Below are 12174 nucleotides of genomic sequence, written 5' to 3' on the forward strand. Positions count from 1 at the left end.
TGGTGGGTAATCTGGATTTGTAGCTGTAAGAAGCAGCAGCCCAACAGGCACAACTGATGTGAACATTGCTGGGTCATTCAGAATCAAACTGGAAAACCCCACTGCCTTTTCTCCTGATGGTTTGTTACTCTGATCTGCCTAACATCACATTAGACACAATTTTAAACTCATTCTTTCTTTAAAGTAAATTTTAAAATGTATTGAGAAAATAAGATTTTTTCAAAAACAATTTAAAATACTTTTTTCTGAAGGATTTACATATAAACCAAAATTGTCCTATAGGGTAGCTTGTGATGTGTGTTACATAGTGGTTGCAAATTGATGCTTAAAAAGTGAAGAAAAAACTTGTTAGTTCAAGGCAGATTTCCTGAGGGGCCTGAGGAAGGTGAAATGCCCACAGTGGCATGACCTGCTGCAGCCTCTTTCTAGGGCAGGCTGCAAGGAGCAGCCGTGCTGACATGGAACTCCTCCGTCAGTCCCATGTGGCTGCATCTGACCCTGCTTTGTGGCTATAATTAGAAATAGACCGCAGCTGAAGCATATTCACTCCTGATAGATCATGTTTGCATTTAGTCCTGCTGCAGACTTCCACTAGTGGAATGTAAAATCACTTTTTTTAAGCAGCCATGTACAGCACAGAGATGAAAGAATATTTAGGCATCCTCTATGGACATTATTGCAGTTTTCACTGTTCTTGATTTGTTTTTTAAGACTTTTTAACCTTGCCACTGTCAGTTTTTACATTCTCTCTAAGGTGCCTCATTTGTTTTTTTGTAGATGAAATCACTGCCAGCTTTCGTAGGTTTGGACCTCTTGTGGTGGACTGGCCTCACAAAGCTGAAAGCAAGTCATATTTTCCACCTAAAGGTAAATAGTTTAAAATACACTTAAGAAGGCTGTTCTAGTAAAAGAAAACTACATCTGCCATGTGGCAATCCACTATAAAGCAAACTTTTTACTCTTTATGGTGAATTTTCTGTCTTTCATCAAGCCTATTTTAAGCCATTGTCATGATGGGGAAAAAGTTCACAATTTGGTTGTTGAAATGTGCTCCTCTGCGTGTACTTCTTCAGCACTCCTTGAACCCTGGAATTATGCCTTAATTTGTACCAGCAGTAGACAGAATGTGAGTTGCAGGGATTTCCTAGTTGATTCTGTTGTGGTTGGCACATTGCAAAACCCATGGGAATAAACTGGAAGTCACTTGGATTGGGTCCCTGGATTGGGTGCCCAGAGTTTTGCAGGAAAGTGACTCCATTGTGTGCTGCGTCCCAGGAGCCGAGATCCTGCCCTGGGATCACAGAATCACAGAATGTGTAGGTTGGAAGAGACCTTCAAGATCATCGAGTCCAACCCAGCCCTAACACTACAACTAGGTCATGGTATCAAGTGTCACATCTGGTTTTCTTTTAAACACATCCAGGGATGGTGACTCCACCACCTCCCCAGGCAGACTATTCCAGTATTTAATCACTCTTTCAGTGAAAAACTTCCTCCTAATATCCAACCTATATTTCCCTTTGTGCAGCTTAAGACTGTGTCCTCTTGTTCTGTCAGTTGCTGCCAGGAGAAAGAGACCAACACCCACCTGGCTACAACCACCCTTCAGGAGGTTGTAGAGAGTGATAAGGTCACCTCTAAGTCTCCTTTTCTCCAGGCTAAACAACCCCAGCTCCCTCAGTCATTCTTCATATGGATCCTGCCCCAGAGCTCCACATCAGGGCTCCCTGGGCACTGAGCACAGAGCAGGCTCTGCCCAGGGGGCACCACGGGCACAGGGTGGGCCCCAGTCGTGTGCATGTGGGGCAACCTCTTATCAGGCAGCACAACTTTATGCAGAGCTGTTCTGGGTGAGAAAAAAGAGTTTGTGGGAAATCTGTTTTGGGAGGGTTATTTGGCTAAATCCAATAGCTTTTACTATACCCTAGTCTCTCTGATTTTGTATGGTACATTCTTGCCTCTTTCACATGTGCCTCTTGCATGTAGTTCCTGAGTTCACTCGTAAGCTCATCTGAAACAGTAGCAGGAAGTTGTACATAAGATTTCTGGTCTATATACAAAGATTTTAATTTCTCATTGACCCTGGAAGGTCTTAATTGCTCATTAAGGCCACTGATTATTTTGGCAGAACAATGGGCTGTTCGGTCAGTGAACTAGCTAATCCTGCAATATTTTGATAGCTATATTTTGACTGTAAAAACACACAAATAAAAGCCAACTTAATTTATTTAGAAGCTTAATTGCTGGAGGCAAGATAACACTGTGACAAATACTTGCCCTGTGAACAGTTTTTGGAACACTTAAAGTCAGAAGAGAAACCCTCACTTAGAATCAGAAGAGAAATACATGCTTCCTCTTTCCTGTTCCATTCTCACCACTCAGCCTTGCTGTCAGCAGTTATGCAACATCTGTTCTTGAATTTAAAAACAAATCAAACAGCCCCAAAGACAGCAAAAAAACCCCCCCAAACCTCAATCTCCCTGCAATATTCCTAAGGATAGTTGGTAAAATATGTGCTTTTCCCTTTATGTTATTTTTAGAGATTTTTTTGGGTCTTTCTGGCTAGTGAATTCTAATTGTGCCTTCACTTAAAAGATTTTTTTTAAAAAAGTAGAAAAGCCAGCTTCTCCTTGTCCTTATTATCTCTTAGTATTCTCTACTTCTTTTCCATTTTTATTTTTTTCCTCTTGTTAATTCAATAAGAAACTATTTGTTGGATTAACATAGGGCTTCCAATTTTGATTTTGTTCTGTATCTGATTGTGGACTAGTTATGCCTTGACAAACTTGTAAAATGTTTTTGAGTAAGATCTATTTTAGCTGAAGACAAGGGAATGAAGCCTCACTTCTATTTTTGTCATGATTCTAATATAGGAAACAGCTTTCAAAGCCCCTGCCAGTTGCCCTGAACGTCTGTCTGAAAGTGCTAAACAACAGTCAATCCCAACTGTTCCAGATTTATTTATATCTGACTTCTTAGTTATCAGTCAGGGCTGCAGCATCAGACATCCTGCATGCCTGGCTCTGACATTCACTTACAGTCATGGTAAGCTCTGTAAGTCAAATGTACCATCCCCTACAGGCAGCAGCTACACAGAAGACACAATATTATTTCCAGGAGTTAAAGGGTAAAGTAATGTCTGTTGTAATTTTTTCACAGCTTTTCGGCCTTTTTTTTTTTTTTTTTCAATAAAGAGTACTTTTCAAAGTTATCATGGAATCATTTTCAGAAGTACCACAATAAAATGTCTCCAATGCTGGTTTTGGTCAGAAGTTCCTTTAGACCTAAAATTTAAATTGGTGGGCTTTAGTTTTGGGGGGTTTTGGTTTCTTTTACTTTTTTTTTTTTTTTTAAGCTGTTTTGGCGCATTATTGGACATTTCCTTAAAAATACAAAAAGAGATATTTGAAATTATACTTGGTGTAAAATTCAGTGAGACTTATTCAGCTGTCAAGTACTCATGAATTCAAATGTTTTCTCCCTTCATTTTTCTAGATGTCTTCCATGTTGCATTGTTAGTCTGTAAATTCTCTGACGTTATGAATATGAGTCTTCCAAATGGAAAACATGTCCAAAAAAACAAAGGACAAATGAAATTATAGAGGAGAGAATGAGCTGGGGTTTGTATGCTAGCAGTCTTGAAAGAAAACAAGAGAAATTAACTGTTGGAATGAGGTGGGAATGATGCAGAGGCTGTTCACACATTGATAAATCCTGACCTTCAAGGCTTCTCCCACCTCCTTGAATGTGCCCCAGAGACAGTAAAATTGAGCCCTGCTCTTTCTGAGCAGATGTCATCACTTCCAGATGGACTTCAGTGTCCTTTTGATGGATGGCCTTTTCCATTACTGGAGGGTCAGACCGTTGGGCACTGTCTGCTCTTTCAGCAAGGTTCAGGATTTTTGTGTTTGCTTTGAGAAGTGTTCACTGAGAGCTTTGGGGCAGAGAACATCAGCAGATGATTCCATGGGTCAGCACAGTCAGTGAAGTTTTATGCTGGAACTGCTTCACATCGTGGTTTTCTGTCTTCAGTTACATCCAGGTGATGCAACATCCCCTGCAGTCCTGAGTGAATCAATACAGATTTCCAGTATCTACTTGTTGGTATAATTTATTGAATTTTGGAATGTTTGCTTTGCTGGTGCAACACTTGAATTCCCTGTAGTCACCCTGTATTAGGAGCACTCTGTTGATTTTCTTAGGGCTAGGAAGAGAGGGCTGCAGAAACCATTAGCCATGGCTAATCTGATCAAGCATGAAATCTGAAAGATTAAAATGTTGCTTACAGTCTAGTGACCTCCACCACCAGCCACCAGCCCCCCCAAGGGCTTTATCTGGTTAGTTTAGTGAGCAAGTCAGGCTATAGATGTGTAGTCAGTTCCAGCAAGCCTTATTAGCTAATTTATTCCTTGGTGGGGTTGATTAGCTTAGCTGCTGTGTCATGTAAGCTATCATTGGGACCAGTTGGAGTCCAGAAACATTCCTGCAGAACTGAGCTTGAACAAAGAAGGTTTTCCTGGAATTGGCATCCTGAGCAGGATGGTGTCACCACAGGTCTGCTCAGGCACATTACCTCAGATTTAGTGCTGGGCCTGACAGACACAAACATTTGTGTGTGAAATGATGCTGAGCTCCAGCTGGGACCTCCAGCGTGGGCATAACACCAGGCTTATCCCAGTGTGGTGTCAACAGTGCCATTTTGGACCTTGGGGATGGCACAGCAACACAGATGTATCTGCAAAATATTCCTCAAGCACATCATTGCTCTCTGGGGTTTGTTACCCAAATGCTGCCATTTGTCTGACATCACAGAATACACTGATCACATGTTTGTGAAAGTAGTCTGGCTTTGTCAGCATCTGAGTTTTGGGCATTGTAACAGCAAACCCCAAATTCTTGTGTAGATCAAGCACACCTTACCTTACCTTGGTTCCCAGTGAATTCCATATTTAGGTTGCTGAGAGAACAGGGATGTTTTCATCACTGAAAGTGAATATTGTGCACTTGGGCAAGAGAAACTGCCAACAGCTGACAATGTGTGTAAGAGGCTCCTATTTCTAGTTCTGAGCATCTGCATTGTTGCCTTAACATTTCTTTTTACCCCTCCTGTGCATTGTAAAGCTTAGCACCATGTTTTTATGTTTGTGTCATGCATGAGGTGGTTGTTAATGCTTTGCCTCTGAATAAGGCCAATTCATTCCCATTGCCTGAGAAGTCTTTGGATTACTTCCTCTGGCATCTGTTTGGATATGTTACTAACTGAACTGGCAAAATTATAAATGCCATGTGTTGGTCTTGGGTAAGCAGATGCCCAGTTCATAATGTGTTTACTTGGCTTTCACCCCAGAGTTTGGGAATTAAATGTGGTTTGTGATTAAGTATCTTTTGAGTACCTATGAGACATTGAGAAATAAAGAAATATGTATTAAAGAATGCTATCAAAAGTAGTTGTACGTTACCATGTCACAGTCTATTTATCTCTGGCAAAATTCAGATAATTCATGTTTTATTTAAATAGAAATTGATGGGATTTTCACTTATTTGCTGGTGTGCTGAGTTAAGCAGTGCTTATGCTAACTACAGTAATTTTTTTCTTTCCTTTTTTTTTTATGAAACAGATGGTGCCAACTGTTTCAAAAACATTTTTTTCAGTTGTTTTTTCTTTAACAGATTTCTGGCTTTAAAACAACTTTTAAAAAACTCTTTACTGGGTTTTCCTTGAGATAACTAGTATTTTTCTAGTAATCACTAAGAACTGCACCATGTGTTTTAAAATGCCAAAAATTATGCAAAAATTTCCTTTTTTTTTTTTGTTTTTGTTTTTGCATTTAGAAAGATTGATGTTTGGATAGAGAATTAGAGTTAGAAAATGAAGCATGGAAATAGGATGGGTTTGAAATGGGAGGAATGCTTTGGCTTTACAGTTGATTTAGATGTGTGATGCAGCAGTCTGATCCTTTTGTTTTCCCTGTTCTTTAGTTTGTTATCCTGCTATCTGATAAAATGAAGCACATTTGTCCCTACTGCTCCATATGGGCCACTAGTGTGAGAGAGATCTCGTGAAAAACAAAATAGTGTAAGGAAAGTTGCACAAAGTAATATTAAATGCTTCTCGTGCTTTAATTTAAAAACAATTGGTGGGACAGACCGTGTGAGCCTCTCTGATTCTCTCCAAAGTACTGTTTAGATGGGAACACTGTTGTTGTAGTCTTGTGACTGATCTTGATTTCATGGATGAAGACCATTTCCATGGTTAATTCCATTGCCACTGCAGTGGCAGTTGTAGTTTCTGCCAGAGGAACAAGAGTGAGCAGTTGCAAGGAGAAAGTATGGAGTCACAATTCGAATTTAATTAGTTATATTCATAGGAAGATATCTGGTTTGTCCAAATACAGCAGCTAATCTAGAAACCTGCCTGGCTTAACTAATCATATATGATACCACCACAGTCCAGCATGAAATGCTGAGCCGATTTCTGTATTTAAGAAACTGAAGTCAGAGATTTGTTAGAATGGAAATATTTGTTAGAATGGAAACTGGCATTCCCTATCCAGAGTTACATTGCATGGCAAAGAGGGATTCTGGGGGCGGTTTTAGATGTTGTTTACCTATGTCCCAACACTCGTGTGCAGTGTCAGTCGTTTACCCACTGACATCTGAGGTCATGACTGTCATTTGTAGTCCCTGTGTCTTCCCACAGCAGGGCAGCAAAATCCCAAATCGATGCAAGTCACAAAATGTGTTGCGGCAAAATGCAGCACTCACTAATCTGCTCTTCTGTAGCTGTGTGACTTCAGCTTGGTTTTGCAGAGAATTTTCTTTGACTTTTGTTTGAGCCTCCCTTTTTTAAGCTCTTAACACTGTTTCGTGTCTTGTCCTAAACGTTTGAGGATTCTTGGTGGTGTGCAGATAATGATGATTTTTAAATGTCTGTCTTTGAGACTGCTGTGCCAGGTGTCTAAGAGCATTCAAGGAGCTTCCTTCATGTAAGAAATTTGCCTCTAAAATGATGCCATTTGCAGCTGCTCTTTCTAGGGGAAAATAAGAATCTGGTGAGGCAAAACACAAAAGTATTTTTGAGCCATCCCAGCCTGGGCAGAACAAATCTGATTCTGAAGTAGCATTGCAGGATAATTTTCTCCCAGCTTTCATGATGCTTTCAACAGAGCCTACTTTCTTTCAGAATTGCTAGGTTGCTATAGAAGAAATCACATTTTTTGCCAGCATTTGACCTTTTTTCAGTAATTTGAACATATCTAAGTACATAAAAAGCTTTATGTTTATCTCTAGAGGTAGCCAGACCACTTTTGTCAAATAGAAGGGGTTAAATATTTGTCTTATTCTCATTAACCTCTCCTAAACCAAAGTAGGTTTTACTGTGGGTCCCCCCCAATAATATTTTATTAGATGTTGCCTTTTCTTTTATTTTATAAATGGAAATACATGAATTGGTCTGTAAGTATTATGGCCTGCAGGATAAAAGCTGTCCTTTGAATAGTGCTGTTGAAGATTTAATATTATTTCTTGCTTTGTAGTAGCTTGTGCTACCTTGTTTTGCTAATAATTTATGAAGCACCAAATTATCCTTTCAAATTATTGAAATATATTGAAGGGGTTGTTCTAGAGGTGGTGCACAGACAGATTCTGTACTAGCACTGCAGCATATTCTTTGTTCTGATGGTCATCTAAAAAGTAAGTTGTTCCCTGTTCCCACCCCCAACCAGTTGTAATTATTTAATGCATTAAAAACTTGTGCTCTCTTCAAGAAGCCCTACAGGCAATATATTTGTAAAATTATGTATTCAGTTCCTAGGATCACTTCAGTGATTCTACCCCTAATAATGGTGCAGTAATCTAAAATTGGTGCAAGATCATTGGAATGCACACATCATCAATTTATCAAAGGTAATACCCCTAATTATACTTGTGTCCCCTCAAATCGGAGGTTAGGACTGGCAGTGTGAGTATTTCAGGTGCTGGATATGCTGTGGGTGTCTCTGCCCAAGGCACTGCATCTGCCTCTGATCTCAAAAGCTTGGAGCACGTCAGAGCTGGTGTTTCCCTCAGCTGTCTCAGTGCTGTGCTTGGCAGGTCGTGTCTACTCCATACCATGCAAATCCTACCTGGTTTTGGGACCTACAATGTATCTGACTACTGATGACGCCGAGAGTGTAACCAGTAGTCAGCTGTACACCAGTGGAGGCTGGGCAGCTCCATTAATAAAGGTAAACACAACTTTTTAGAGGATTTTGTAAATCCAGGTTTTTTGGGGTTTTTTTTAAATATACTCTGCTTATCTCCCAGGAACATGCATACTCTTAATCACCAGAAACAGTTTTAGGTTTTCTTTGGTTTTGAGAGGAATTTGTTGTTCAACATAATCCAATTTTTTGAAAATTCCTTCTGTTATTAAGGAGGATTTTTCAAGCTGCATCTTATAGTCAACAAAGACAAGAAATTTGAACAAACCAGAACCTGAAACCAATCCACATGTGAGTGAACATTCAAACCAGTTATTAGCAGCACCACAGCAGCAAATGACAAATTGATTACTTGATTAAAAGAAGGGAAGTCAAAGCTTAGTGCTGAAGCTCTGTGTTCTGCCCTTAGAAATGTTTTACAGCTCACAGGAGGGTTACAATCATACAAAAATCAGAAAATATGTTACTAGCTTCATCTGTGCAAATGACATAGAATGTCTTTTCTTTTTGATTGAAGTACCTTACTTTGAAGCTATTGACAACAGTCCCAAATATTTTGTGTATCATAGCTCTAGCAAGTGCTGCTTGCTTTCTTCTTAAAAAAAAGTTAAGAAAAACATATAATTTAAAGTGAAAACTATTTTATTGTAAAACCCAATATCAAATTTAATTTAAAATAACTGAAATCCAGCTAGCCTGGATTTTTGGACCGGTGCTTTCTTCCTCTGAAAATTCATTTTACCTCATGCTGATACTGTGCTTGAAATAAAAGCTGAAATCAAGCAGAGCATTTATATTTCTGTAGAATTTTTCCGTGTTAACGTTGGTTGGAGTAGGACTGGAAAATGTTTTTTTTTTTGCAAAGAAGAGTAACAGGTTTTGTTCAAACTTGGAAACTGATCTCTCTTAAGCCATCTGTTCAGAGCAAAAGCAGCAGCAACAGACCTGACCCCCTTCAGATGATAACCATGAGCTGCTCTGCCTGGAGCAGTCACCATTGCATATTGCCCTTGAAAATCAAAATTTAAAAAGTTCAATTCTGAATTTAGTTGGATTTTTTATATTTACAAGTATGACTGCTTGTTTTTTTCATGCTGCTAACTCAGTAAACTTCCCAAAGATAGCTTCCACCTCATCAAATATTTAGTCTTCATCATATGAAATTCATATGACTACTGTTACAACTACAGTAACCAAATTGTATGTTAGAGCCTTTCTTTTATGTTTTTATACCCTTTAATTCTGATTTATAGTTGCTGTAGATCATGTTGCAGTCTGAAGTCTGATGTTGAAAATGGCTGTGACCTTTGAAAGAGGAGACACTATAAATTTGCTGTTGCAATGTTTTATATTAGTTTAGAAGTAAAATGCCAGATAAAGACAGGCTTCAGTATGCCTGTAGAATATTCTTTTGGTTAAAAAACACCAAAACCTCCAAGTAATTTATTTCAGTCTTTTCTTTTTTAATACAGGTGGGTGGGAGTATTTTTACTACAGGACAAACTGAGATGGCATATGTATACTGTTCTTCTGGGGCTTTTTTACCCATAAGTGGTGAAAATAAAGTAATGATGGCTAGAAAATCCTTTCTGCTTCTTGACATATTTTGGAACTGAAAAGACTTTATAAATCTTTAGCTGTATTATTTACTACAGCACTGCAGAAATGTCCTTTCTACTGAGGAAACATTGGGGCACCTCTCCTATGTCCCACAAATAATCATGCCCAGAAAGCAGAGGTTCTGTGGGTGAATTGGGTTTCTTCTTCCACTTAAATTGAAGATGTGGAGAAAAATGCTCCATAATATTTATGACAAAATAGAAGGTTTCTGTTTTCTCTGTTATTTGTGATATGGTAAGATCATTATTAGTGAGGGTGAAGTGTTAGTTTCAGTTCTTCTGGTGATCTCATGATGTGGGCTATTTAGTGTTAAGACTGGAATTATGAAGACATGCAATTTATTTTACAGAAGCTACTGATGCAGAGCCTCAGTTTTCATTCAGCTCTTCTCTATGATCCACTCGACTGCTGCCTTTTCTTGTTATGTCTCCTGTCTTCCATTTGACATGTATTCTTCATTTTATTGCTATTAAGATTCAGGATCCAATTATTTTTCAATGTAACTGAGAATATGGATTACAATCCTTTAATTAAAATCAAACAAACCCTTCCCCAGTACCTGTCTGTAATGTGGCATATGAGGAATTTCTTACATATCACACCAACCAGGCTTAGTCTGATATTCATGAAAAACGTGTAAAAATGTAAATGTGCAGAAATAGAAGAGTCACTGTAAGATTCTAGACTGTTCCTATTTCTTATACACCTTTGTTTTTTGGAGAAAAGAATCAGCTGACAGGGTCAAACACTGCCATATAAAATTAGACCGACTAAAAGAAATTAATCTTTGCAGCCCTGACTAATACATAATTTCACTCTTCCGCAGTAGCTAAGTGAGATTACAGCCTTTTCTATTTTGAGGTTTCTTAAGTATTTAAAGCCTTTGAAGTTTTTTGAAAATGCAGTCATGTCACTGCAATGTTTAAAGGAAAGTCTGCAGGTTTTTTAACACTTCGGATTTTTATTTTTCAAAAATGAGTTTCATTTTTAATAGTCGTTTCATCTTTGCATTTAGAAATGTGTTTTATTCATGTTCAAAGCATCTTCTAATAAGATTACTAAGGTGACTTTGAGCAATGACCCTTGTCATCACATTAACTGATTTAGAAATTTGGTTCACACTGTTTCTAAATGTTCCTTTCCTGTGGGCTTTTAAAACAACTTTATTCTAAAAGTTCTAGTATATACAACCATAATTCAGTTCAAAACTATTTTTTAATATCTAGTAGAAAAAAAAGAAGAAGAGGAAGTGAAATATATATATTTCATGGAAAAGTTAAGTCTGTTTAAATCTAGTTCTTTGAGGCAGCCATCTCAGCCATCTAACATCAATCCTAAAGAAATGAGACTAGAACATTAATTTTCTTGCACATTTTAACTCCATCCTTTTTTTTTACATAATATGAGGTAGATTTATAAGAAATCTGAAGTCGATGCTAGATTTTATTGTAATCTTGAAGCTGATAAAAACATCAGAAATGACGCTGTCTAAACGGATGAAAGATGTGCTTCGAAGGTAGCTCAGCTTGTTTCACGGTCCTTCCCTTTTGCAGATGAAATCAATGCATGTGACTACCCAAAGGCTCTTCTGACTTGCTATGCAGAATGGAAAGGGGAAGGTCTCTTCATTCTCTTAATTCTGCCACCCAACCTGAGTGTTATAAAGCTGAAAACACGTGACCCTTAGATTATGAATCCTGCATCTGATTTTGCAAGTGGGCTGAATTGTGGGAAGGATGGATTTCAGATCAATTACAAATGAAATCAATAGATGATATGCAGACACGTGACATGGAGATTCGAATACTCTTTGACCTTATATATAGTTCTTCATTACAGCATTTCACTTTGTTTGAAAAGATACCAGATTCTAAGAACCAGAAATAGGTTAATCCTTCCCTGTTGGCTATATAATGTTTGCATGCCAAAATGCTGGCCTTGTACCAGAAGATTCAGCTCATGGTTGATGCATTTGAACAACAGTTTATCTACTGTTTTTCTCAAATGCAAGAACTTAAATTATTAATTACTTTGAGTATTCACACATTGAGCATAAAATGTTAAATAACTGATTTGAAGTGTTAAATAACTAATTCAGTTATTATAATAAAATTGAACTAATTTACAACTGACTGAAATTCCAAAGAAAAAACTCTTGATTAAACTCAATCCACTCTGGACTTCATTAAGTGAGAGATCTGTGCTGTTACTCCATTAATACCTTTCTGAAATAATCCTGTACCACTAAATAACTAGAGACTGTCCAGACAACCTTTACTAGCATAATGTTTGTAATTAATCACTTAAGCTGAACAGAGTATAAAAATTCTAATATAACAAACTTCTTTCCTAT

General features: G+C 37.9%; 1 protein-coding gene across 9 annotated transcripts in view; it reads left to right on the top strand.

Annotated features, from left to right (window-relative positions):
• CPEB3 (cytoplasmic polyadenylation element binding protein 3) overlaps positions 1 to 12174 on the top strand; it is an 88873-nt gene that overhangs the window by 47238 nt on the left and 29461 nt on the right. For all 9 annotated transcript variants that reach the window (XR_014590643.1, XR_014590644.1, XM_083866782.1 and 6 more), the window contains one exon: positions 778 to 867. Coding sequence is in view for 7 of the 9 variants with exons in the window: in XM_083866782.1 (XP_083722908.1) it covers positions 778 to 867 (90 nt within the window). In the remaining 2 variants the exon portion in view is untranslated. The remainder of the gene's footprint in view (positions 1 to 777; positions 868 to 12174) is intronic.

This window comes from Zosterops lateralis, assembly GCF_965231275.1.
Source record: "Zosterops lateralis genome assembly, chromosome: 8".
In the NCBI taxonomy this organism is placed as follows: domain Eukaryota; kingdom Metazoa; phylum Chordata; class Aves; order Passeriformes; family Zosteropidae; genus Zosterops; species Zosterops lateralis.